Consider the following 26868-nt stretch of genomic DNA (forward strand, 5'->3'; position numbering starts at 1 on the left):
GTTTGAGAAATTTAAGTGTTCACAGTATGTGGCTTGATGCAAGCTACTAGTGAGAATAGTATTAGTCCCACATCAGAAGTTTAAAAAATCATAGCAAGTATGTAGTTCCGTGAGCCATCATTTGGATTAGGCTTGATATGCTAATTTTCTATGCTTTCTGCATAATCAACAACAGATAATTTGAAATTCTAAGACAGAAGTTCAGATCATTGTTTTACCTTCTTTCTTTCTTTTTTCGGTGGGGTGGAGGGGGGCGTGGTGTCGACCATTGTTATGTTACCAATGCCATTGTGATTTTCCCAATTGTTTTGTCTGTCATCAGGCCAAAAGAGGGAAAGAACAGTGAAAATAAGATTGGAAGTGTTGGGTCTCTGTGCGAATACAATTTTTGTGTGTGGTTATGTGGTATGACTACCCACTCAACATATGTAGAACGACCTTATTATATACCACCATAATTGCCATTAATACTATTGTTATGAAGCCATCACTATTTTTATTATAATTACTTTCAAAACACGTAAATAATCGATACACTAAAACGAAAGGATTCATATATTGAAACTGAAATTATGTTATATAACATAATACGATTGAGATATAAAAGTGTTTCTCTTCATAACATGGAGGATTAACTGGTTAAGGGGTTGAATTCCCTTTATTACAGAAAAAAAAAAAATTGAATTGTAATAAAAGTGACAATGGTAGTTATTTTATCAAATTTGTCAGGTATGTTGGCCAACACTTCGAGTCAACAACTCAATATTACCCATTTCCATCGTATTGAAGTGGGGAGCTAACTGTGGGCCGGACTCTTGATGCTTATTGCTGTAGATATTCGGGCCAAGACTGGCTTCAGTGAACCCAATATGATCCAATTGTAAGTTTTAATTCAAATAATGGGCCTGGGTCTCTACAGATTTTTTTTTTTTTTTTTTGTCATGGGGATTGGGGTCTCTACACTCTACAGATTGATTTGAGTGAAATTCGTCCCCTAGCAGCACATCTGATCCGAGCGCGTGCATGTGGGACCTCTAGATACAAATAGCACCACAAACATGCTATGAAAATATATGTATAAGGCTAAAAAAGAACTAATGAATTGTTCCTAATCACAAACATTTTTTTAACCTCATCTGCAATTTCCTTCTCCATGCATTTTCGTTGCAATAAAAAACAAAAACAATAATAATGGACATGCATGATGTGCATGGTTTCCAAGCTAGCTTGTGTTCTGATTTCTGTGGTACGAATTTTTCCCAATTTCTGGTGGAGAAGAAGTGAGCTTAAAACACAAACCGCACCATACACTCTCCGTCTGCCACGTGGCAGAAAGGCAATCTTGATTCTATGGTGGTGAACACTTGAAGAAGCCAGTCCTCAGGATAACAATTTGTACACACTCAAAACAAGTACTATAAGTCCAATCCCATTTCTCAGTTCTAAAGGCCACTCTGAAATATTTGCTTGCAGGCAACCAGGAGCTCTTCTCTCTCGGCCACCCTTCAACTCTCATTACATTAGAGCCATCACAACTGTCCGATCCAAGAGATCAATGGCTACTGCCTTCACTACTGTTGGAGCTGTCAACCGCGTACCGGTATTCTGCCTGTCCCGCCCTTCAGTTCTCTCTGGCATGTTATGTTATCAAATTGCAATCTGAACTATTAATTAAGTAAATTTTTATTTAAACGATTAGACAACATTAACATTCATTCCAGACATCGACTTGACTAGAGAACATAACTCAAACAACATATATGTTGTAATCGATCATTACATGGTTCATTCACTAAGTTGTCTTTAACTAGCTACTTGGTTCATTCATTAATTAATTAGATGCATACTTGACAAAAGTTATACTTGTGTGAATGCAGCTGAGCCTAAATGGGTCAAGCGGAAGTGCAGCAGTTCCAAGCTCAAGCTTTCTGGGCAGCAGCTTGAAGAAAGTGAGCTCACAAACAAGGTTCAGCAACTCCAAGGTTGGAAGCTTCAAAATTGTGGCAGAGGTGGAAGAGGAGAAGCAGACCAACAAGGACAAATGGAAAGGCCTTGCCTTCGACACCTCCGATGACCAGCAAGACATCACAAGAGGGAAGGGTATGGTGGACTCCCTCTTCCAAGCACCTCAGGGAAGTGGAACTCACTACGCCATCATGAGTTCTTATGACTACATCAGTACCGGACTTCGCCAGTAAGTAATTCAAATATTATAATAGGGGGTTTATAGATTTTAATCCATGAATAAGATTGAATATATACCCAATAAGACCTCGTGTAAGATTAGAAATTGATTTCAGTCCTTTGATTATTCAAATATCAATCTTTTGCAAGGACTAAAATCAAGTTTCCTGTATTATATATATGTACTTCTTTATCAAAGATTAGTACTTATTTGGTTCTGTTCAAACTTAATTAATGAGCTTGTATATATATTTATGATGCCTAATTTAGGTACTTGGACAATAACATGGATGGTTTTTACATTGCTCCTGCTTTTATGGACAAGCTTGTTGTTCACATCACCAAGAACTTCATGAACCTGCCTAACATCAAGGTATCATACTCTCATACTGGTCCTATATATATGAGTTTCTTTCTTATGTATTGCAGCAAACTTGAACTCTCACTTGATTTTTTCTGCAGATTCCTCTCATCCTGGGTATTTGGGGAGGCAAAGGTCAGGGTAAATCTTTCCAATGTGAGCTCGTCTTTGCCAAGATGGGAATCAGGTGAGTTCAATGGTTTCCTTTTCATATACTGTTCTAGTCTTATATTATTGTGTGTCTTACTAGACGAATTTCTGTGTCAGACCTCTGAACTAGGACCACACATTAACATGTCCTAATTCACGGTCTGACAACATAACATGTTAAACTGTCTAACAAAAAAAACATATTCAGTCAATATCTATGTTACTAGTTTATGATCGGGGCAGGTTCTGCTTCTTTCTTACTCAATCTAGCTTTTGATGATAAACTTTTCAGCCCCATCATGATGAGTGCCGGAGAGTTGGAAAGTGGAAACGCAGGAGAACCCGCCAAGCTGATCAGGCAAAGGTACCGGGAAGCAGCCGATATAATCAGGAAAGGGAAAATGTGTGCCCTCTTCATCAACGATCTTGATGCAGGAGCTGGTAGGCTTGGTGGAACAACCCAATACACTGTCAACAACCAAATGGTGAATGCCACACTCATGAACATTGCTGACAACCCAACCAACGTCCAGCTCCCTGGTATGTACAACAAGGAAGAGAACCCCCGAGTCCCAATCATAGTCACCGGTAACGACTTCTCCACATTGTACGCTCCTCTCATCCGTGATGGTCGTATGGAGAAATTCTACTGGGCTCCTACCCGGGAAGACCGGATTGGTGTCTGCACCGGGATTTTTAGGAGTGACAAGGTGGCTGAGGAAGACATTGTCAAGCTTGTTGACACCTTCCCTGGCCAATCCATCGGTAAGTTTCAAACAAAGGCCAGGCCCTCTCAACTTGACTATATTAGTACTGCTACTTTCATCAAATTTTGTTCACCACCAAATGATGCGACAGTGTTCATTTATCCAAATATAGATATTGTACTTCATTTAGTTCTAGGACATGTATATCGTCACATAATTTGGTGAACAAATTGGAACAAATTTAGTGCACCTAGCATTATTGATTCTCTTATACTATTTGAAATTGCAAGTCTGTTTCATGGTTTTGCAGATTTCTTTGGTGCCCTCAGGGCCAGAGTGTATGATGATGAAGTGAGGAAGTGGATTTCGGGTGTTGGTGTTGACAGCATTGGGAAGAAGCTTGTGAACTCAAAGGAAGGACCCCCAACTTTCGAGCAGCCAAAGATGACCCTGGAGAAGCTGCTTGAGTATGGCAACATGCTTGTCCAAGAGCAAGAGAATGTGAAGAGAGTCCAATTGGCCGACAAGTACTTGAGCGAGGCTGCTCTTGGTGATGCCAACTCCGATGCTATTGGCAGAGGAACTTTCTACGGTTAGCTCTCTTTGATCTTAGAGGTTTGCATCCAGCTTAATTACGAAAACTTGTACATGAATTTGGTTCAGCAAAAAGTTTTACTAAGCGTTTTATGGATGTATGGTTGTGATGCATGTGGTGCAGGCAAAGCAGCCCAGCAAGTGAATGTTCCTGTTCCTGAAGGTTGTACTGATCCAAATGCAGAGAACTTTGACCCAACTGCTAGGAGTGACGATGGAAGCTGTTTGTATACATTTTAAGTCAATTTTCTAGGTATTGGGAGGAAGGAGAGAAATCCCTTTTTAAGGATGTTGTTTAGGTAAAACAATAATGTTAATGTTGTTGGATTGGTGCATGTTCGCTTTCAATGTTAATAGGGGCTCTCTTCTTCCCACTAATTTCAGTTCATTAGTCATTGCTATTGTTCTGTTTATTGTTTTCCATGGAAGTTCTCTGCATCTTTAATATTCTTTTTAGGCTTACATAAATTGCACCCAAAAGACATCAGGGCTTTGCAGTTTTGGCCTGAGTCTGAATAGCAGAAGCAGACTTAGAGGTAAATCTCAAAATTTCATATGGGCTCTCATTTGGGCCTTATCGTGCTCATTTTAGTTTAGAATTACAAACATAGTCGAACCAAATATTTTGTCAATTAAACATGAACATGAGATGGAGATGGGTATGCGCCATACAAGTGAACCTAAATTAATATGGATGCCAAATTGAATAGTTTTGGAAGTGCTTAATCATTCAGAAAAATCCTCAAAATATTAGAAAAATGACAGGCATGAGCCATGGCTTCTAGATTGAGATAGGCATGCTTTGTATTTTAATCTCTGGTATTTTCACGTGGTATATGATAAACAAAAGTAATCATATCTGAAAGCACATCGTATTAAGTCATAATTAAATAAGCAAGCACAGCAACTGTGTGTCTTTGTCAAACATTAATGCCATATATATAAGGGGTATCACAAACAAAAGCTAGCAGTTTGGAGTAGTTGTTGACCTCTGTATATATGTCTGACGAATTTGTAGACCACATTTATGGACCTCTAGCCACAATGCGGATCATAATTATAAATGTGGTCTAATATGGCATGGCAATACGCGCAGACCAAAATACAATATGATTTCAAAGGGTACGTACAGTACAGTGGTCAAGAAGAAAAGTTTCCCTTTGCCTTCAATTTTATATTAATTTTATTTCTTTAATTGATTTGATTAAACTTTGTTTAGTCTTTTTCCACACAACTTGTGTTTGAGACCTTACCTGTAACCACGATGAGTTTGGGTGTGAGATCAAGGAAAAGGGTATCCACTAATTACATTGTCTTTTTTTTTTGTGTCTGTGTGTAATTTCCACTATCTACATTGTTGAGAATGAGAGACTAAATGACTAATTAATTTTTTGTTAGATAAAATATTTGGCCCATTAATTATCTGCAATAGTATTACCGTTTATTTAAATTTTAAACTTTATTTATTTCTAACTAGTGAGATACATCAATGTATGCATACATGTTATTTAATGATTAATTGGTGAGCTAACATTATTGTTTCACTTAAAATTAAGTTTTGCAATAGTAGTAGTTTTTATTTTCTTGATATAAAAAATACCCAGCTAAATTATCACCACCTCAAAGAATACCAATTTTGACGGTATTTATATGGTCGGTTGGGGATTCATTAAAGCCAGAATCATTTGGAATGTGATCCACAAAGAACATGTGTTTGAAAATTGGTAGTGGCAAGTCATTGTAAAACATAACCAATGTGGCAATGTCAATAAGATTCACAGCTGGGTTGGCTGCATGGTGGGTCAAGAAACATTTAATGAATGTTTGCACCTGGGCATGCAACGATTTGCTCTCCTCGTTGGCCTCCATATATTATAATTCGTTGGTTGTACATATCATTAAAAAAATTCTTTTTGTTCGGTGATGGTTTTTTTTTTTTTTTTTTTTTTTAAATCAAGATCTATTCCGACACAGAGTTCTTGTATGTAATTTACAAAACCAGACGGTTATTTGACTTTTTTAATTGCTTTAAACAAATGATGTTTTTTGTGGTTTCTAAATTTTAAAACATGTTTTTTTTTTGTTATTATGTTTTAAATTTTTTAATTTAACAGATTAATTATTTATAAATGTAGCCTTGTTAAGTATAATTTTATTTTTTTTCACTTGATAGTTTAATTTACAAAATTTTGAATGTATAACTTAGCTCAATTATTTGTTTTATACATCTAAATGAACTCTTGGATTCGTAATATTCAACAAAAATTGAAATAAAATCAAAGTAAACTCCAGTTATGTATGTAATATGTATGAAAAAAACTTGCCTCCAACAGTATCACTCAGGTAGCATTCTAGTGCAGAAAGAAGAGTGGATATCAGTGAGACCTATTATTTATCCAACCTTTTTTCTGCAACAAGATGCCTCCTCAGTGACACCTGTATAGATAAATTTCTCTAAATATATGTATAAGGAAAATGAGGAGGGAATCTTGCTGTATATTTAGTTCATAATTATTATTTAGGGTGGTGTCAGTGTCATAATAATTTAATTGAATAATTTAAGGTGGTTTATTTCTTGCATCTACCGAAAATTGTATTTGCATCACGGGTGACATACATATGATGATGATGATGTAGTACGTCTGTTACTATCAAAATACATCTACTTTGCACAAGAACACCAATAATGCTAAAGGAATCAAATTGGCAATTATCTTAATTATAAATTATAATTATATAATTTGTATGATAAGAATTAGAATATTTAACTTAAAACTATTAATAATTATTTAGAGACTCTTGTTAAGACAAAGTTTTATATTCCCGATATGCAAAATTCTTTTAACACATATTTTATCAACAAATTAACTATTAATTTAATAGTATTTCTATTTTTCATGTTATCAGAAATTTCAAGTCTAAATCATACCCAGATACCCTATTCTAGATAAAATAGAAATATTACTAAACTAATAGTTTATTTATTAAAATTGTTTCTTTAAATGACTACCTTCTAAAAGATAATGATATTAACCCTTTGGTTTTTAAATAAACTTACAATTGTAAGGGTCATTCTAATAACACTTATTAGTCTTATAATTATATTTCATCTAAACCCGAAAAAAAATAATTGTTTTTTTTTTAAGTATAAAAATGCATTACATCATGCGCGATATCGTGCCACCAAAAACTTGATATGTCAAGTAAACGTGGTCTGGTTATTTAGTGGACGGTATCAAACAGCAGTCTGCGTCCTTTATTATATACTCGACAACGACATATTGGAAGTTGCCACTACCAGCAATTCAATACGAAATTACGAACAAATACCCATAAGGCCATAAATGGCCACAAAAAGGACAAAAAAAAAAAAAACAAGGTGCACAATCATGTGTATGCACTATACAGTCTAAAGTTAATTTACATACCCACTGTTCCATTATTCATAATAATTTTCGAAATGTATTGAGAGTATAACACACATCATAATTCATAAATAAAAATATTTATATTACAATTTATATGTTTTATATGCTAAGTGGTTCTAGTTAGAGAGCAATTCTCTATTACATATTAAAAGTTGCAGAATGTGAGAAAGCTCTTGTAAATTCTGCAAAAATTTTACAACTTTCAGTGTGCAATAGAGATTTTTTCTCTAGTTAGATACTATGACTTGTTAAACTCAAAAATCACACGTGCTTTCAAACCATCTAATATAAATTATTTATTTATTTAACTTAAGTCACGTGCTGCAAAAATTGAACTTTTATTATTTAAGCTTATGATGTTGTTATATATATCCTTATTAGTTATTACCATTTGTTTTTAGAGATCGATTAAATTTTATTTTTTTTCTTAACAGCTCTAAAGGACACTCATTGAACTCCTGGCCTCGGAGGTTGAAGTATATATATTGCCGGGAATGTACAGATTTAACACCAAGGTCCCTCAGGGACATTTCTAAAGCTGAATAATTAACAATTCTTCTTCAAGTTTACCTTCACATTCACCACACACAAAATATTAATTTACATAGAAGATTACAATTAACAAATATGGTAACTTTTGTTTTTGGTCGAAACAAATATGGTAACTTATACAATTTTCTTTTACATAATTTGTTGGAAGTCTATTTGTGTAAGAACTAAGAACCAACAATCTATATTATTTAAAAGAATACTTTTTGAGCGTGTTGATTGTAACACACTAACACTGTCGTATATAGTTTGTGAAAGGTTGATACTTTTGATATGTACTAGTGAAGCTATAACCATGTGTGGTTTCAAATAACCAAGTTAAATTGGTGGTGGTGGTTGAGGCTCAAATAGCCTTAGTGGTAAAGTTGCCTTTAAATCAATCCTAATCTTCATCTGAATTATGAAATCAAATACCAAATATTTCTCTTTACAACCCAACATCCCCAAATGCTCTGCTTTTTTCTCTTTCCCTTCTTCCACAACCAGCCAAAGAAAAAAAAAATTAAATAAAATTGGAAAAAATTGGAAAAAATAAGGAAAAACAATTTCATATACACCGACACCGACGCCAACCCAGCTAGCTAACCCAGAATTACACTGTGAACGCCATTCCCATTCGTCCAACTCTGTACTCTCTGTCATGGCCGAAAGACTCCTACTTTTCTTGGTTTTTCTTCTCTTCCTCTCAAACCCAGCAAACTCCGAGCTATTCTTCAACGGCTTCAATGGGGTTGGCACCAACATAACCCTAACCGGTGTCACTGAGATCGAGAGCAATGGCATGCTGAAGCTCACAAACGACACGCTCAGAGTCCTGGGCCACGCTTTCTACTCACCCCCAATCCAGTTCAAGAACTCCACTGACGGCAAAGCCTTCTCCTTCTCCACCGCTTTCGCCTTCACCATAGTCCCCGAGTACCCCAAGCTCGGCGGCCATGGCCTCGCCTTCACAATCTCACCCTCTAAATATCTTCCCGGAGCTCTTCCAAGCCAGTATCTTGGGATTCTCAACGCCACAGTTGTTGGGAATTTTTCAAACCACGTCTTTGCTGTTGAATTCGATACTGTACAGGACTTTGAGTTCAATGACATCAATGATAACCATGTTGGGATCGATGTGAATAGCTTGGTCTCCAACAAATCAACTCCAGCTGGGTATTTCACTGATCAAAATTCGACCAAAAAAGACCTTAATCTCAAAAGTGGGCAGGTAATTCAAGCTTGGGTCGATTACGATTCAGTGGAAAACCAAGTCACTGTTAAGCTCTCCCCATCTTCTATCAAACCCAGATCTCCAATTTTGACCTTTAATGTCGATCTTTCTCCAATCTTTCAAGAGTTTATGTACGTGGGGTTCTCTGCTTCTACTGGGTTGCTGGCAAGCTCGCACTATGTCTCGGGTTGGAGCTTCAAAATGAATGGAGAGGCCAAGTCTCTGTATTTGGAAACCCTGCCTAAGCTTCCAGGGCCTAAAAAGAGCCACTCGGGTATTATAGTGGGTGTCTCTGTTTCTGCTGTTTTGGCTTTGATCTTGGCCATTGGATTGGGTTTCTTCATCGTTAAGAAAATCAAGAACCGTGATGTGATTGAAGATTGGGAGCTTGATATTGGTCCGCACAGATTTGCGTACCATGAGCTGAAGCAAGCCACAAGAGGATTCAGAGAGAAAGAGGTGATTGGGTTTGGTGGATTTGGTAAAGTATTTAAAGGAACTTTGCCAAACTCAAACACCCAAGTAGCTGTGAAGCGAATATCCCATGAATCAAAGCAAGGTCTGCAAGAGTTTGTGTCTGAGATTGCTAGTATTGGTCGTCTTCGCCATAGAAATTTGGTTCAGTTATTGGGATGGTGTCGTCGACGAGGTGATCTTTTGCTTGTGTACGATTTCATGCCTAATGGGAGCTTGGACAAGTACTTGTTTGAAGAACCAAAAGCAATTTTGAGCTGGGAACAGAGGTTTAAGATTGTGAAAGGTGTAGCTTCAGGCCTATTGTACTTACATGAAGGTTGGGAGCAAACTGTGATTCATAGAGACATTAAAGCAGGGAATGTGTTGCTGGATTCTGAGCTGAATGGACGGCTTGGCGACTTTGGTCTTGCCAAGTTATACGAGCATGGCTCGAACCCAACCACCACCAGGGTGGTGGGCACATTGGGTTACCTTGCACCCGAGCTCACCCGAACTGGGAAGCCCACTCCCAGTTCGGATGTGTTTGCTCTTGGTGCTCTTTTGCTTGAGGTGGTGTGTGGGAGGCGACCCATTGAGCCCAAGGCACTGCCTGAGGAGCTCATTTTGGTGGATTGGGTGTGGGATAAGTGGACACTTGGTGCAATTCTTGATGTTGTGGATCGAAGATTGGAGGGTGTGTTTGATGAGCTTGAGGCTGTTGTGGTGCTCAAATTAGGCCTAATGTGCTCCAACAATGCGCCCAAGGCACGCCCCACAATGAGACAGGTGGTGAGGTACTTGGAGGGTGAGGTGCCGCTTCCAGAGGCCGTGGTGTCCCCCGGCGCTTATGACGGGCAAAAGGGCGGTGATGGTAGTACTGGTGGCGGCGAGTTTGAGGATTATGTGCATTCTTATCCAAACTCATCATATTTTGAGAAGGCCAGCACATGGTCATCTGGAGATGCTGATTTTGAAGCTGGCTCAAGCTTATCACCTCCCTCAGTATCTGATAGAGGTGGTGGTGCTGGTAGCTACCCAAGATAGAGTGCCAATTCTCTGTCGCTTTCCCTACTGTCCTTTTTCGGATCTTCAAATTATATCATATAGTTATGTTAGAATTTCTGTTTTTGTGGACACCCTTTTTGGGGTTGTAAATATTATGGTACATGGTGTTTCTTTCATCTGCAGTTATAGAGAAGGCATTCCTCTTTGAAATTCATTTGGTGTTGAAGAAATTTTCTGTTTCCCATTGGAGTATTTTCTTTATTCATTCTGTTTTTTCCATGTGAATGACAAAATTGTGTTACTGTTGGAATCCAAATGGATGTGCGGTTAAGTTGAGATAAGTGAGTGAGTGATTGATATAGATGGTTTGGAACTTTTGACCCAAAACCATAAACTCAAAAGTCTCAAACTTAGGTACAAGTGGTGTTTAAAATGTTTTAAATCTTACAATGGACAAGTTCGTATCACATTGAATTAAAATTCCCAGCAGTCACAAGTAGAAATATTCATGTCTAGTCAAAGTAGGGCAGAGTTAACAAAGGACAAAGTGATACTGATAGCTATGCTGGAGTAGGTTTATTTAAGGGTTAATTATAAAGTACCCCTCTCAAGTTTGTTGTCATTTTCAATCACTCCCGTAGGGTTTTAATTTTTTCAATGTAGTACATATAGTTTTTAATATAAATCAATGTCACTCATTGCCAAACTTCCGTTAAGTTGACTGTTTGGTCAACCATTAAGCAGGAACATGGCATGCACGGAGTCCATTTTTTTCTTATGTGAAAACTTAGATGGCACTACGTGGACAATATATAATAAGTTAATAACCATTTTTTGAGAAATATAATCTTTTAAAAATGTAAAAAAGAAATTTAAAAAAAAAAAAAGACTAAGGAAACAAAATACCCAAAAGTTTTCCACTGCAGACACCCATACCACTCCCGTGCCCAACCCCTCCTCCCCCTTGCTGCTCATTCTTCTCCACCCACCCACACTCCTCAAGAGTCCCTCTTCACATCCCATCCACCCACCCTATATGAATGGAACTGCCCAATCCACCGAGAACGGCTCTACTAAGGCCGTAAAACCACCACCGACACCGTCACAACTGTCGCACTAAAGGGTTGCATTGGTCACATTGACTTAAATTGAAAATTACTTGTAGTATATTGAAAAAATTGAAACCTTATGGGGGGGGGGAATTGAAAATGGGGGCAAACTTGGGAGAGCTAATTTGTAATTAGCCCTTTATTTAATGTAAATTTGAAGGGTTAGTTGCAAAGGGCCAACCCAACCGCCAAAGTAGACTTTTATCCTAACAAATAACCTTTTGATGACAGTCTAATTTAAAAAAGGAAATTTTTATTATTGAGTCAGTTTTATTTTTTACACATAAGGCCGTGCTTCTTCAGTTACATTAAATTAACACATCGACTGGTGTATGTCACCTTCACCATTCATCATCAATTATTATGGTTTAGGGAGTTCTGAAAGATATGAGGAGCTAGAGAGGTAATATTCAAAACAAGAAAAAGATGGGTTTTCTGGGTTTTTTATTGTCCACTGAGAAGTTGAGTGCAATTTGGTAAGACTTATTTAGAGAGAAGGCTATTCATTCATTTTTTTTATTACTTGTGGCCTTGTGGGAGAGAACAGAGCAGCAATCTGCAATTGGTTCACAAGTTAATCCATGAAACTGAGTTCTCATGACAACTAAGCGAGATTCAAGTGGCCATAATTATATTATCTTAACTAACAATACACCAGCTCTTATGTAGGAGACATCAAGAGGTAGCCTGGTTCCTCTACTAGTCTACTCAAACTTATTGGGCAACCGAGTCTAGAAACCCATATACTAGCATGAAAGGGAATATTTATGTGAGGTCAAATTTAACTTACTGTGCTTGCTTCCTATATATAATAAGGTCCAAGTTCATCACGTTTAGGGTTTTAAGAAAACATATTTTGGTATGGGATGTGAAATGTGATTGATTACTCCTAATGCCAGAGTAGTCATGCTTGATTAAACTAGAAAATGAGACTTGCGTATCAAGCATATCTTCTATTAGCATAAAGAAACTGTTCATACATAATATTAAAGACTTTAGAATTGCCAAAACCTTCCTACTTCCAAGCGAAGCAAATATATGCATTAAAAAAAGACCAAACTGTTAAAGCTTCACATTGCAGCATATACAACTTTACATTGTGATGGTTTAAATAGTTCGAATGAGTACGAAATTACTAAGCTACAAACAGATGAGATCTATAGGAATTACTAACATTTTAATTGTTACAACTATCTGCTTCTAATTATCAGCAGCAATGCACTTTCTCTAAAATAAAAACTACCTGTCTTGGAGGCTTCAAAAATTTGCCAGACACCACATGGTTCATCTACTTTCCTATATCTTTCTCTAATGATTTTCTACATTGTCTTCAACATTTTCCTCTTCACTGTCTTTCCCCCTACTAAAAATTGCATAATCATAAAACCCTGCATATAGACCAAGATAATCAGCGTAATTAATAACAAGGCTTATTTAGTATTTAGTAACTCTCCCTAATCCAAGTATGATATTACCAGAGCCCAAGTCCTCAGCATCATCATTTGAGGGCCCTAAAAGCATTGTGCTAGCACAGGGTGAATCAAGTGTCATCCAATTTGAACTCCCATGGTCCTCCAAGCACATATCCTTCCCTGTAATCCAGTCTTCAATAATGCTAATGCTATCAAATGATATAGGATCCACATAATCTTGTCCAATGTTCTTACCAACCCTGTGTGGAAAAAGACATTATTAGCAAAATGAAAGGAAACTTTCTCCCTTCCAATTTTCAACCCCCATTCGTAAATCCATACAGGCTTAATTGCTTTTGGCTTACATTTGTCTCAGTCGCAAGTTGTACTGAACAAAGACCAGGTCACTGAGACGTTGATGCTCTAGGCAGTTCCTTATGTTGTGTACTTTCTCAAAAGGAATCTGATTTCGCCTACACCCAATTGAACAGCAAGTTTGACTGAGAATGCGGATTGCCAAGCGTGCCAAATTTGGGCAGCCTCCTCCATATGTTGACCACCATTCAGCTAAGACAAGTATATAAAATAAAAAATTAGCTAATGCAGGAAAGAGGTTAAAAAAATATGTGAAACAGAAAAGAACAATGACATCATCATGGAATACACCCAAAAGGTCAAACAGTTTCCATCTTCACAAAGATTAAACGAAATCAAAGGCCCAAGAGCTTTTCCAAATTACTATCCATATCTATCAATTAGAACTTAAATGAAGAACTCAAAGATCTAATACATAAAAATGCTTATAATTGGTCTTACAGGCTTTTTGAATTGACAAAGCAATGTTTATCTGGCTTAGCATGTACATATTTTACAGGCAAAGCATATAAGCAGCTTCTTTATGTTTCCAGTTTCCCTCAATGGTACTAGTATTCTTCAAAAGTGCTAATAATTATAGCATTGTAAGCTAAGCATGGCACAGCAGCTAAAAATAATAATTAAATCTAATAGAATGGGCCCTCACCAGGAAGCAGAGTGTCTCTAGCCCTAATTGCCATCTTCCTACGAAAATCCCCAGCAGCACTCTTGTATGAATTTAGTTCTTTGATGATTTTATCTTGGACTTTTGTATCAGGAATCAATCTCTCTATGCAATCAAACATCCCTGAGACGATATCATTATGCATATCTCCTTCAATACTATAAAAGATTTTGGGGTTAAGGTAGAATCCTGCAGCATGAAGAGGACAATGCCACTGCTGTTCCCATCTTTGATCAATAATATTCCAATATACCATGTACTCCTCCCTCTTAACAAGTTCTTTTTTAATTGTTTCTTTTGCTCGATACATTCCAGCATAAGTATAACCCATTGCAGGCCTCTTCTCACTACCAACCATTCTCAAAACTCGCAAGAGAGGATTTGTCAGACGAACAATCAAGATGCATGAGGACCAAAATGACTGATTACTAATAAGATCTAACATCTCCAATCCCTCTGGTTCCTTTGAATACGGGCACTCCATCCAGTCCTGTGAAGTAACCATGACCTGCAGACAGTGTTTAAGATCAACCAGTCGTTTTAATGTGGTAAAGTTTGTAGCAAAGCGAGTGACTCCTGGTTCTACTATATCATTGCCGAAAGTAGACCTTCGAACCATATTCAACACTACACTATGATTGTACACAAATTTTGTAATGGATCTAGCCTGTTCAATTACTGCATTTATCCATTCAATGTTACCAAAATCCTCAAGTATTAGATCTAGGCACCGAGCTGCACATGGAGTCCAATATAGAGTAGGGAAAGTATCGGTCAACCTTCTCCCTGCAACTATATATTGCTCATCACTGCTAGTAATCACTTGTAGCACATCTCTTACTCCAACGTCTTCTACCACTCTCCTAAGTAATTCGTAAAGAGCATCTGAGGAATTTATAATGTCTGATGCATCCACAGATTCCAAAAACACCGTTCCTTCAGGACAGTACACCAAAAAATTTAGTAAAACCTTACCTAACTCCGTGTTCCAGTGATCAACCAAAACAGAACAACCAGTCCTTCCCCATGTTGCCCTATGTTTATCAATATTATTCTTCACTTCTTCAACCGAATTCTTCAATATCCAACTCCTGATATCATGATACGTGGGAGGCACAACCCCTGAACCTCCTGAAGCAATTGCATCAATCATTGGTTGGAAATAAGCTGAGTTCACTGCATCTGGAGATGCCCCAATATCATACAAAAACCGTCCAATTGCCTCCTGAATATAATTGTCCATTTTTTTAGAACCTAATGCAGCACTATTAGTAATACCAAGAGCACCATGGGATGAAGAAAAACTTTTACCTCTCCCCCTTTTCCTTCTATCCAGACCACTCCTACTACTTGTCATTCCTTCTTGATTCACCAACAACCCCAAATTGGGTTCAAGTGCCTCCGTAACTCCAATCAACTGAAGCCCATCATTCACATCACTCTGAAGGGCAAGTGATTCTGCCTCACTATGAGGTGTGGGATTAATATTGGTAATCTCTTCATCAAGCTTTTGCCTATTCCGCTTCTTCACCACAACACCATCTAAACTCTGTTGCATTAGAACCCGAACATCCTGTGGAACTCGTAAACAAGTAGATGCATTACCCTTTTGGCCGGCAAGGTGTTCTTTAATCCTATGAATCCCACCTCCCTTAAACAATTTGCTACAGTATATACACTTGAGCTGTACCCTCTCCCCATTCTTGAACATTTGACAATGCTTCCATGCAGGGTCGTGTTTTTGGGACGTAATGGGAATGGGTTCCATTACCATACCCGAAGCCATTTCAAAAACCCCAACAAATTAACTTAGTATGAAAAAAAGGACAAGAACCATACAAGCACTTTCTTCCTCAATTCAATTCAAAGTTAAACCAAGTAATTCAATAAAGTCTGTGTCAATACCAACGCCAATATGGTGCATATAATTCAATCCCAACAAAAATTGAATAAGTAAAAACTGAGAGTGAGGGAGAGAGAGAGAGCTTACTTTGTATTTGGCTCTTTGAACATTTCTGATAGAGAGAGAAGAAGAAGCCTATGTGGGCAAATGAACCGAGTTAGGGTGGTTAAGGGGGGTTTATAAACCGTGGGCGAGCGACCGGATGGACCGGTTAGGGTTGGGTTCAGCCGGTTATGTTAAGTTGTTAAGTGTTAACCACAATTAGTTTGGGTTTAACCGGGTGACCCGGTCAGACCATTTAGGTGAAAAGGTTTCCAGAAACGAGAAACCGAGCCTCCCGGTTTCCTCGCTGACGGGCCGTGACTCTACTCAAAACTCGGACCGGCCGACGCTCGGTGAATCGATTGAACCGGCGATTCGTGTTAGTTATTACAGGTGTGGTTTCTTTTTATTGTCTCTCTCTCCCTCTCTACAGCAATTCGTTTTCTTCTTCTTGTTAAAAGAATCCATTTTTCTTCAGAAACAAAGTGAGTTGCATCCAACATTGGAAATCATTTCCATTTGGTGAAGAAAATGGAATTTCTGGGTGCCCAATTAAAATTAAAAAGTCATCGAATATTAATTTTTCTTTTTTTCACTTAGATGAATATAAAGCATTGTCTTGGAGAATTACTAGTTTCAATTTTGTACGGTAAAGGATGTGATAAGAAGAAAGGAAGAGTTGAAAGACAGTTTGAACCCCAAAAAAAAAAAAGAGATGAAAGACAATATTGATGTGCATTGAATGTAAACTCGTGGCTTGAGGAGCTCTGCCTGACCAAAATTAGTAGAAATGGTGCCATTGTTATTCTCTGACGTTCCATGTTTGAACTAATTATCTATTTCTATATGAAAATAGAAATATAATTTAAAAGATAGTCTAATAATTAATATGTCAAAGTTTAAAACAAGAAACGATTACCATTAAATTAAATCAATTTTTTTTTTTCAACATAAATAAAAGAGAGGATCAAAATCTCATGAAATAATTAAAGCTACAAAATTCAGCCTTTGAAAAAGAAAAGATGATGCCTTCTACCACTTTTCACAGTCTGCAAGATGGGTTCTTTTCAGCTTTTAAAACGAGTGCAGAAAAGTGGCCAATCTCCCTATTTCCCTTATAGCAAACTTTTTAAGGAGGAAAAAATTAAATAAATAAAAATTTAGAACTCCTGAAAACCGTTATTACATGTGCAGTTGTTCTAAAAGTTACCACTTATTTCATGGTAGCGAGAAAGAAGGAATCCCTCTCTCTTTTCCACGTACTAGAATCCTTAACATTTAAAACAGACACCCCCACACACCCCCATCTTCATTAATCATATCCAATGCCAATCTCATATGTCTTCTTCTTCTTCCTCTGCTTTTTCATCTCCCTCTCCTTCACAAGTAGAGTCTCTCTTTTGATACAAAATTTAATCCTTCTTTTTATAGCACAAAACTGATAATTGTAGAACTTACATTAACATTATAGCCTGGTGATATGTGTTGCAGATGGGACTCAACTTATTATAGTGAACAACTGCAAGGAGAGCATATGGCCCGGAATCCTTGGCACTGCAGGCCACCCAACTCCCAAAGGTGGTGGCTTCCATCTCTACAGCAGCGAACAACTAGTCCTTGACGTCCCTGAGAACTGGTCAGGAAGAGTATGGGGCAGACAAGGCTGCAGCTTTGATGAGCAAACCGGGCAGGGCTTGTGCCAAACAGGCGACTGCGCCGGGCTCCTACAATGCAGGGGCACTGGCGGAGTCCCTCCTGCCACACTTGTTGAAATGACACTTGGGACTCCCAAATCAACCTTGCATTACTATGATGTGAGTTTGGTTGATGGGTTCAACATTCCAGTCTCAATGATGCCAATAGGTGGTGGTGGGGGGTGTGGTGTTGCTGCTTGTGAGGCTGATTTGAATGTTTGTTGCCCATCTGCATTGGTGGTGGAGCGAGAAGGTAAAGTTGTGGGGTGCAAGAGTGCTTGTTTGGCTGCAAAATCAGACAGGTATTGCTGCACAGGGGAGTTTGCAGATCCAAAGAGTTGCAAGCCTACAGTCTTTGGCCATCTTTTTAAGGCTATTTGTCCAAGGGCTTATAGTTACGCCTTTGATGATTCTACAGGGCTTAATACATGCAAAGCTCCACAGTATGTCATTACATTTTGCCCTCCCAACTAGGGATGATGTAAGCAGAGGAAAGCTACTGCAAATGCTGGCTTGTGTTGTTGTCCCTAATTTTCAGTTCCATGTATTACTTGGTTCTTAGTTGTCCCAAATTGTCAGTTCCATGTGTTGCTGCTGCCTATGATGATTCTGCAAATGCTTGGTATTCTAAGTTTGGAGTTCAATTTAAAGTAGGGAAGTATGTCATTTCATAGTCTTTTTAATGAAGAAAGAAGTTAGAAGGGGGGGATAAAAATCTGTCTCCCTGAGCCCTGTTGCCCCTCTAAACCTCAATTAAAGCTTTTGGGAAGGCAGAGATGAAGCCCAAGGATAAGCCTTTCAAGAAACAAGGCACTCAAAACAGCCAGGAACCATCATCAATTTGAGCTTCAAAAGCCAATTAGTTTGGCCTCAAACATGACTAATTTGCCATGAAATTTTTCTTTCCTTGGGTACTTGCTCAAAGTATCAAGAAAAAACAGCAAAAAAAAAGCATTAAATTTTATATAAAGCATGCCAAAATCAATCTAATATTTCTAAAACAAGAACCTCAGTAGAGCTACTTTTAGGGGGAAAAAAGTTGATTAATTAGAAAATAAACAATTCCATACACATCAAAAAAAATTATGGAGGACTCCACCCGGTAACATTTTGTACAGTCACGACCACAAATTCTACAACCGCCTCGCTTTTTACACCCTTAAAACTTGTACACTAAATTTATCTCTCCTCTGCAGGGGCCTCAGCCTCAGGTGTGTTCACCGTCTGAGCCGCGACTACTCTAAGGTATATCCTCAAACTAACAATGTACAGTTTTAAGTACAACCAACAATCTTTATTTTCATTGCTCCTATCCATCTCAATGCATTGACAGAAGCTTTTACTTACTAGACATGAAAGAAAGAGAGAGGGAGGGGCTCATATTATCCTCAGTTAGCTGTACAACTTCATTCTTGTGCCCCATGCCCCACATCTAAGCAGAAGGTTGTGGATGTGAATGTGGAGTCAGAATGCTAATCCTCCTCTCTGCAAAAGATTGAACACCTCGTTAGCTATTTTGGACAGTTATGAATTCATGGTGCCTATATCTGTAGCATAAGAGTCCCAACACTCGAAGGGGAATGGCATTACATATTGCATGTGCCAGAAAATCATATTATTTGTTCTTCAGCATGTCTATTTGAAACAACAATCAACATCATTGTTGCATTGGGGAAAACCCCAGAAGATGACTTAGGAATATTTGTGTGCAACATATGTTAAAGCATCACTATGAAATGTAGAATTGATATGAACTTCATTTCTATTCCAAATGCTTTTTCATGTAAGACGAGATATTCTGAGGTATGAAAACAGTGAATCCCACACCTGACTAGAAAATAAACTTGCTTGCTTTAATACCTAATGGCAAGAAATACATACAAGCATGGTTTTCAAGTATGATATTCATTTTAATCTTTGAAAAAGCTTAGATTAAGTTTGGAAGTGTCTTAAATTTTCCATCCTTTGACTTAATAATGTCCAGTAGAGCACTGATCTGAAAGCACCTTAAAACAATCCTTAAGGTTCTCATTGATGCTTAATCAATTGACAAACAACATACTATAAGATTAAGATGAGGAAAATTTGATGAACCAAAGATCTGCAGAAGTGATGCAATTTCTTAAGCAAGGTAAAGAAAAGAAAAGAGTGGGGAAAAAAATAAAGACAATAGAGAAAGAGAACGAGAAATTACCCCCAGCAGCAACAAGTTTCTCTACTCGTGCAACTATATGCTTCCCATAAGTATACTTCTTCAGAGCATTCAGATGAACCTTAATTCGGTTAAGGATTAGTTCAAGTTGCTGGTCGTCACAAGTTTCCAGCACTTTCTGTACAACATAGTTTGCAAACTGGTCCTTCATCATTGCCTGAATTCAAACCACGAGAAACAAATGAGAAAAACAGAAAGGATACTAATAGTTTATGTGGCCATGAAAAACCAAACCCCAGAAAATCATTTTCCCAGAGCCACAAAGCATCAGTTAATTGGAAGATTTCACAACAACAAAGGAAAAACCTTAACGATTAAAATGTCGTGTGGAAATATATTGAAACACTACATTCATTTGAAGAAGGATAGGCCATGTTAACCAAAAAAGAAAACGAAAAAAAGAAGGCATTAATACAATTCAAGTTTTAAATAGCATACTATCATTCCGGACCTTCATTATATACAAGGGCACAATTCAAATACTTTGGCAAGATAGCTAGATACACCAAAAAGCAATTGATGGGAGAGACATGGTCAATCCATCACGGAGAATGTAGATGGCATACTTAACTTTTATCTGTAATTGGATATAACACACAACATGAACAGCTATTGATCAAAAGATCTAAACATGCTAACTGGTAGTAATCCCCACGAGTTCACTTGTACTTGAAACAGTTAGTTTCCCAAGGTCAACCAACCTAAGGGACCACCATTTCAGGTGACAGCATAATCATAAAAGCTTGGAAAGTGTATCGAGAAGTTACTTTAAAGTTTAAAATGTATCAGTATTATCATAGAGGCCCCAAAAGTCATTGAGAAGTTAACTTCATTAATAATTTGAAAAGGGTCCCCCTAAGTTCAGGAAACCCATTCTGATGCTGCAAAGTTGACCAGAGAGTAAAAAATACTTAAAATTGAACAAAGAGACAAGAAAAGAATTAAAGAAGCTTATACAACAAAACGAGAACACATTAACACTTTAAAATTTATAGAGACAGAATGCACAAAGATAATTGACAAACCTGAAGGGGCTCGCTTTCATCAGTGGTAGCAAGCATTAAAGAAGATTATACAACAAAAAGAGAACACGTTCACACTTTAAAATTTATAGAGTCAGAATGCCAATAGATAATTGGAAAACCTGAAGGGGTTCGTTTTCATCAGTGGTACCAAGCATCTCAGTTACAAGGGCTTGACGTTCAGCAGCAGAACCGAAAGTTAAACATTTTTCTATAACATTTGAGGCAAATTTCTGCTGGCTCATTTGAACAATCTGCCCAGTTAGTTCCTTAATTATAGCTGAACGTTCATGTGGCTTTCCATGCTCCAGCACATGCTGTAAAATTACATAAAAGCAATTAACAATGGAGTTCAATCTAAAAGTTAAGAAGAAAACAGATATTTTAGTATATACAGCATCATAGGGATACATATGAATATTTTTTGAATTACACCACAACTTTATATAGAACATGATGGTTACATAATTGCACCAAGCAAATACATGTGCTCATACAAGTTGGTGATGGTGGGTCGTTAGCAAGTGCATGCCAGTCCTTGAAGCAAACATCAAGCTATCAGCTTATAAAACATGGGTTCATTTGTAGCCACAGTGCAAAGAGAACTGTTTAATAAAACAATGGGGGAAATTGAACATTACATCTCAAGGAATCTTGTTGTGCGACCAAACACTTCAGATTAGACAACAATGTAATATCATTACCAACATTATAACCCCATATTTACACATCCAACCTAAAAGCCAAAGCTATTAAATAGAGAGTTTTATTTGATACTAATATCAAGAACTGTGGCTAACCAAGTGAGATTATTCTTTTTAACACTGCCCTTCAAATCCAGGCCCATAGGATGAAAATAATACACAACTAACCCTCCTGCTATAAGTATGAAACAAGAAAATGATGAACAGGTTCAAGATGAGACCTGGGACTTGGAGAGAAACCAAAATCGAACTTTACTACCATGTTAAACAAGTACCAAATGAACATCAAACCCAGACGCTTAGTCTATTAAGTGAATAGGTCATACAAAGGATTGTATCTAACCAATGTGGGATTAATCTCTTTACGAAAAAGAAACTGGAGTGATAGGTCAAAAGTTTCTTAGAAATGAAACAAACCTGTACAACATAATTTCCATATTGGTCTTGTGCTAAAATGCAAACAGACTGCAAAATCTCATCCATCATTATTTGCTGTGTTTTGGGGTCATGGCAGTGCTCCAAAACTCTCTGTTACATCAAAGTTATACCATTCAGAATCCCAATAGTTACCCTGATATTTATTTATCTTCAGACTATCCAATATGTATGATTACTAGACATGCACATATGAAAATGATTCAAAGCCAGCTGGGTTCTTAACCTGTATGACACGACAACCATATGGATGAGTAGACAGTGTCACAACTTGATCATAAAAGGTTGAAACAACAAACTGGATAGCATCTTCAGGAACACATTCAATACACTTCTGGACAACATGGTTCCCATTTTGATCACGAACACAACGCATAACATGACCATCCAGTTCCAAGACCATTTTAGTCTGCTGGTCCAGATCAACAACTTCTATAGCCTGAAAAGAATGTGAAAGTACATCAAACCCAAGTTCTACGGCAACGTCATATCAGTATCTGTCAACAGTGTACAATTTAATATACACTTCCCCTGAAGACTAGAAATAAGATTCTGTATAATTTGCTTTTCGTACAAATAACTTTCCAAAGAGACCCCCAAACATATTAGATAATATAATTAGCCAGAGTCTCCCCAACACATATTCATACAAAAATGTAGAAGGTAATGCTCCTGCTTTTATGCAAGGAAGCCCAGATAGTAAAACATGCAGAAGAATCAATATGACAGGTTACAGTGAGAACTTCGGTCAACTGACTGAACATACCTTCTGGATCACTCGACAGCCATACATTTGAAGGCTAAGGGTCAGCACATGCCCAGTAAGCTGGTCAGCCAGCTCTCTTACTTGTGATGCAGTTCCATGCTCAAAAAACTGAACTCAAAGTGCAAAAGTTAGCCATATAATAAATACTCCATATTTGTTTTCAATCCCTATGTGTTATGAATATGCTAATACACAAGAACACATGCAATTGGAACATAAAGGCAAAATTTAATCTAAGGGGGAAAAAGCACCTTCTGAATCACATAATTACCAAACACATCAGTCATCAGAGAAAGAGCTTGGGGCATGATTTCATCAAAAACCATGTTCTTTTCTTCGGTCGTGGCAGTTTCAAGTTTCTGTTGGATAAACCGACTCCCATATTGGTCGGCACTGTTCAAGGCATTATATGAGGGAATTAAATTCTGGGACCTGGATAAGATAAGAGGGAACAAAGTTTACTGAAACAGCAACAAATATATACCTGAACTCAACAACATGGCCTGCAATTTCTGAAAGTTCAAAGCATTTAGTCTTATTGCTTTTGAACTCATCTAGTAGAGAGGATGCAAAACTTTCATCCAAATTTCCACCAGTTTCTGAGTGCCAAGCTCCCATGAGACCTCCGCCCATGCTCCTCATCCCAGAAGAAAAACGCAAGTTCCGCTCATTGTGCCTGGCAGGACTACCTGGTCCAACAGGAGAGTTTGGAAGGGGACCGGCCAGTGGTGCTCCAGAATAAGGCATGCCAAGCCCAAATGCTGGATTTCTATGGTAACCATGATTCAAGCTACCAGATTTACCAATGTAGGGAACACCATATTGTGATTTTTGAGGCGAAAGCAATTGCCCCAGATAAGCTTTTTGCAACCCGAGTAAATCCATATACATATTACCCATGCCCTCCCTATCTTTTGAGGGGTCATTAAGGGCAGCAACCTGTGCAGCAGCATACTCATTTGATCTCAAGTACTGAAGATACAGCGGGTCCATCAGGTGAACCTGAAGAGCACCACCAGCACTGTGATTCCCAACCCTGCTAATATTCTGCGATTCGGCGGCTGCTGCCAACAAATTTGGTCCAAGAGACATACCTCCTCCAAATGCTCCAGAGTCCAAGCCACCCATTGCAGATGCAGCAGCAGCATTTTCAAATAAGGGTGGAAAATTACCATTACCAAGTGGACTCCCCATCATGGATGGAGACGAAGGACTAACAGAATACCCACCTAAGCCATAGTATGGAAATGATGAATTCGTATTGGCTACATTCTGATAGTGATTGACTGAGCTTCCTCGGACATTAAGAGCTGGTGCAGAGTGTCCTCTTAAGTATGAGTTAGCAGAAGATACAGCAGGTTTATTAATTTCCACAAATTCATCAGCCATTAATGAAGGGTTGTTAAGATCCCTCCCAAATCCACCGCTTTTACCCATATTTGGATAAGAGTTTTTAGTGGACTGGGAAACAGAATGCACATGAAAATTCCCAGAATCAGGCTTATTTAAATATGAATTTTGTTTAATATGGTTGTGATCACCTTGCATATCAAAGAGGTTATGGCAACTATCAATTTCATGTTGAATTTGTGAACGTGCATGGTTCTCTTCATCTATCAAACCATTAGTTGACAGGTTCATGCCAGATAACGCAGCTACCAGATCTGCAGACTCATTCACGTTGGGTGAAACACCATTGAATGAGTTTTGAACCACACTTTTTTTATCCATAGAGGAGGCCCTTCCTCCACCAACAGGTGGAATACGAGGACTAGGAGCCCTAGCTACAAGCTGAGGGTCTGGTGTAGTGCTTCTCGACAAGGAAGCACCTAGAGCTGAAGCATAAGTATGAGAACCTGATGAACTGCCATTCTGAGCAGCAGACATGCCATGCTTATTTCCACCAGTGCGCAAAGCATCTATAGATGTCAACTCACGATGCAAATGAGCAAACTGGGTTTCTGAAGTTTCAACACCATCTTCAAACGCATTCCGGCTAGTGGGACGAGAAGAGTGCCTTGACACAGTTGTATTATGTATACCATCCTGCATTGAAATACCAAATGTAAATACCGCAGCTTTGATAAATAAATTAACAAAAAAAAATAACTTATTAATTTATTTTGAAAAGTTATAGCAGATAATCAAAATTAACAGGGAAAATAATTAAACAGCAAAAAGACCACAGGGGCAGATCTGCCAAGAAAATTGAAATAAACAAGGATTTGACATCATTACTCATTTTTAACAGCATTCATGAGTTCAAATCTGCACAAACCTAAAAACCATGTAAATCACAAATTTAAGTAACCAGAAAATTTCATAGTGTACAGTTCATATATAGTTATAACTGATAACACCTGTTCATCAAAACACAGAATATAAGTGAAAGAGGAATGAATAAACATAAGGACTAATCCCATGTAAAACACATAAATTATAGATAAAATATAATCACTTAATATCACTAAGCATGAACTATCACACTACCGCTTCAGCCATAAACAGTTGCATCAAATATTTCCAATGGCAATCTAAATAAATCCCAACAAAACTTTAATAACGCCAACATATCAACATTCAGATAACAAGCCATCATATAAGACATTCAAAACGCCAACATATTTTCACTAACAGTTCACCTGAATGATCTCAGCAATACTCTTCTGCCTACTCCCAAGTCCCAAGCCCGGCAACCCAATCAACCCGTCACCGCCCCACTCCGCCGCAGCCTTCCTGGACCCCACTCCATTCTCCTCCTTCCCTCCAACCCCTGGCTGCACTGAAAAAAGTGACCTGTTCACATCCCCACCTTCACCGCCACTCCTACCACCTATCCTCCTATCTCCAATGCCTCCAACAGCAGAACCTCCACCACCGCCACCGCCTTGCAACCGCTGCGCAAAACGCCAATCCTCCTTCGAAAGCAGCGGAGGCGGGAGCCTTGGATTGAGATTAACATTGGAATAGTAGTAATTCACATAAGCGGGATCGGCACGGAGCTCCTCCTCGGTTGCAAAGCCTTTGCTGCTGTTGTTCATGAAACCCGACAGCGCTGAAGCGTCGAACAAGCCCCCCACGGCGTTCAGCGAGCCTTCCACGGTGGGTGGGGCTGACCCACTTCTGTACAGATTGAGTTCCTTCTCTCGCTCACTTGATTCTTGTTGGCGCCTCTGTTCACGAATCAACATGCTCAAATCTTCGTTGTAATCGCTGTTCTTCAGCATCGATCGCATTGACATCTCGGACATCATCTTCGAATATGTATCCGTGACCATATCATATACAACAATCAAAAATCATTAAAAAAATCGAAAACAAACACTGAAAACTGAAGAAAGATGGGAACTTTGAGCTTGGGCTTAGCTTAAAACTGCTAAAAACCAAATGGGATGGTTCCGAAGGCTTGAATAAAATGATTTTATTGATCAAAAACTACGAACCCATTACTCAAAATTTTGCACTGAGAGTGAAAGGGTTGGAATTTTTTCGTTTAGGTGTGGATTTTATACTCAACAAGACGAGGATCGGAGTGAGAGGAGCGAACTTAGATGATCAAATAAGAACCCAGCCATTTTTTACAAGGAGAGAAAGAGAGGGAGGGATGGAGACAGTGAAGTGAGGAAGAGGGCAATGATAAGCACAAGCAGTGCTACAATCTGAGCCGTTGGATATGAGGCGTGACGGTGATGATTTGTTCTAACAAAGGGGTTCTTTAGGGTTCTATTTCATGGACTAACTGCTGCGCTGCTGCTGTTGGTTTGTGATTAGTTTTACTTTTACTAAATTTCTTTTTTATATTAATTACTTTTTTTTGGTACTCTTAATTACTTTTTTTTTTTTAACTGAATTCAAGATTTTAATTGGCACGTTATTTATTTAG

The 26868-nt window shown here is 38.1% G+C and overlaps 5 protein-coding genes across 6 annotated transcripts; 3 read left to right on the top strand and 2 right to left on the bottom strand.

The window, feature by feature from the left end:
* Window positions 1–1437: 1437 nt before the first annotated feature.
* On the top strand, window positions 1438–4384 carry LOC147289968 (ribulose bisphosphate carboxylase/oxygenase activase, chloroplastic). 2 transcript variants are annotated; one of them, XM_086234651.1, is made up of 7 exons: window positions 1438–1600; window positions 1878–2194; window positions 2455–2557; window positions 2647–2732; window positions 2988–3460; window positions 3713–4017; window positions 4121–4384. In XM_086234651.1, the coding sequence occupies exons 1-6, from the start codon at window positions 1556–1558 to the stop codon at window positions 3997–3999; spliced, it is 1311 nt and encodes a 436-aa protein (XP_086090777.1). In that variant the 5' UTR covers window positions 1438–1555; the 3' UTR covers window positions 4000–4017; window positions 4121–4384. The 2 variants fall into 2 exon arrangements, with proteins under 2 accessions (XP_086090777.1, XP_086090776.1); XM_086234650.1 differs by having other exon boundaries at window positions 3713–3994.
* A 3953-nt stretch (window positions 4385–8337) lies between these two features.
* Window positions 8338–10861, top strand: LOC147289969 (L-type lectin-domain containing receptor kinase S.4-like). The gene has a single exon (XM_086235559.1). The coding sequence runs from the start codon at window positions 8614–8616 to the stop codon at window positions 10684–10686; it is 2073 nt and encodes a 690-aa protein (XP_086091685.1). The 5' UTR covers window positions 8338–8613; the 3' UTR covers window positions 10687–10861.
* Window positions 10862–12795: 1934 nt separating this feature from the next.
* Window positions 12796–16171, bottom strand: LOC147289970 (uncharacterized). Its single transcript, XM_086237394.1, has 4 exons — window positions 14190–16171; window positions 13534–13735; window positions 13232–13428; window positions 12796–13144 (listed from the first exon to the last, which is right to left on the bottom strand). The coding sequence occupies exons 1-4, from the start codon at window positions 15991–15993 to the stop codon at window positions 13065–13067; spliced, it is 2283 nt and encodes a 760-aa protein (XP_086093520.1). The 5' UTR covers window positions 15994–16171; the 3' UTR covers window positions 12796–13064.
* Window positions 16172–17477: 1306 nt separating this feature from the next.
* On the top strand, window positions 17478–18320 carry LOC147289971 (thaumatin-like protein). Its single transcript, XM_086238315.1, has 2 exons — window positions 17478–17538; window positions 17644–18320. The coding sequence occupies exons 1-2, from the start codon at window positions 17478–17480 to the stop codon at window positions 18318–18320; spliced, it is 738 nt and encodes a 245-aa protein (XP_086094441.1).
* Window positions 18321–18847: 527 nt separating this feature from the next.
* Window positions 18848–26621, bottom strand: LOC147289972 (pumilio homolog 1-like). Its single transcript, XM_086235479.1, has 9 exons — window positions 25628–26621; window positions 23470–25031; window positions 23237–23378; window positions 22986–23093; window positions 22446–22658; window positions 22202–22312; window positions 21203–21397; window positions 20041–20215; window positions 18848–19331 (listed from the first exon to the last, which is right to left on the bottom strand). The coding sequence occupies exons 1-9, from the start codon at window positions 26261–26263 to the stop codon at window positions 19279–19281; spliced, it is 3195 nt and encodes a 1064-aa protein (XP_086091605.1). The 5' UTR covers window positions 26264–26621; the 3' UTR covers window positions 18848–19278.
* Window positions 26622–26868: the final 247 nt, after the last annotated feature.

Source organism: Dryas octopetala, chromosome 3 (assembly GCF_963921425.1).
Source record: "Dryas octopetala chromosome 3, drDryOcto1.1, whole genome shotgun sequence".
Classification (NCBI taxonomy): domain Eukaryota; kingdom Viridiplantae; phylum Streptophyta; class Magnoliopsida; order Rosales; family Rosaceae; genus Dryas; species Dryas octopetala.

What these genes read in the sequence shown, in the direction of transcription:
- LOC147289969 (XM_086235559.1), top strand. Translation starts at nt 8,614, where the DNA reads ATGGCCGAAAGACTCCTACTTTTCTTGGTTTTTCTTCTCTTCCTCTCA.
- LOC147289968 (XM_086234650.1), top strand. Translation starts at nt 1,556, where the DNA reads ATGGCTACTGCCTTCACTACTGTTGGAGCTGTCAACCGCGTACCG. An exon ending in TGAACCTGCCTAACATCAAG is followed by an intron (nt 2,558 to 2,646) that starts GTATCATACTCT and finishes TTTTTTCTGCAG; the next exon opens with ATTCCTCTCATCCTGGGTAT. An exon ending in CTTCCCTGGCCAATCCATCG is followed by an intron (nt 3,461 to 3,712) that starts GTAAGTTTCAAA and finishes ATGGTTTTGCAG; the next exon opens with ATTTCTTTGGTGCCCTCAGG.
- LOC147289970 (XM_086237394.1), bottom strand. Translation starts at nt 15,993, where the DNA reads ATGGCTTCGGGTATGGTAATGGAACCCATTCCCATTACGTCCCAAAAA. An exon ending in TAGAGACACTCTGCTTCCTG is followed by an intron (nt 13,736 to 14,189) that starts GTGAGGGCCCAT and finishes TACTTGTCTTAG; the next exon opens with CTGAATGGTGGTCAACATAT. An exon ending in TGCTGAGGACTTGGGCTCTG is followed by an intron (nt 13,145 to 13,231) that starts GTAATATCATAC and finishes GTCTATATGCAG; the next exon opens with GGTTTTATGATTATGCAATT.
- LOC147289972 (XM_086235479.1), bottom strand. Translation starts at nt 26,263, where the DNA reads ATGGTCACGGATACATATTCGAAGATGATGTCCGAGATGTCAATGCGA. An exon ending in GCTGTCGAGTGATCCAGAAG is followed by an intron (nt 22,659 to 22,985) that starts GTATGTTCAGTC and finishes CATTCTTTTCAG; the next exon opens with GCTATAGAAGTTGTTGATCT. An exon ending in GAAACTTGTTGCTGCTGGGG is followed by an intron (nt 19,332 to 20,040) that starts GTAATTTCTCGT and finishes AATCTTTTGCAG; the next exon opens with AGAGGAGGATTAGCATTCTG.
- LOC147289971 (XM_086238315.1), top strand. Translation starts at nt 17,478, where the DNA reads ATGCCAATCTCATATGTCTTCTTCTTCTTCCTCTGCTTTTTCATCTCC. An exon ending in CATCTCCCTCTCCTTCACAA is followed by an intron (nt 17,539 to 17,643) that starts GTAGAGTCTCTC and finishes TATGTGTTGCAG; the next exon opens with ATGGGACTCAACTTATTATA.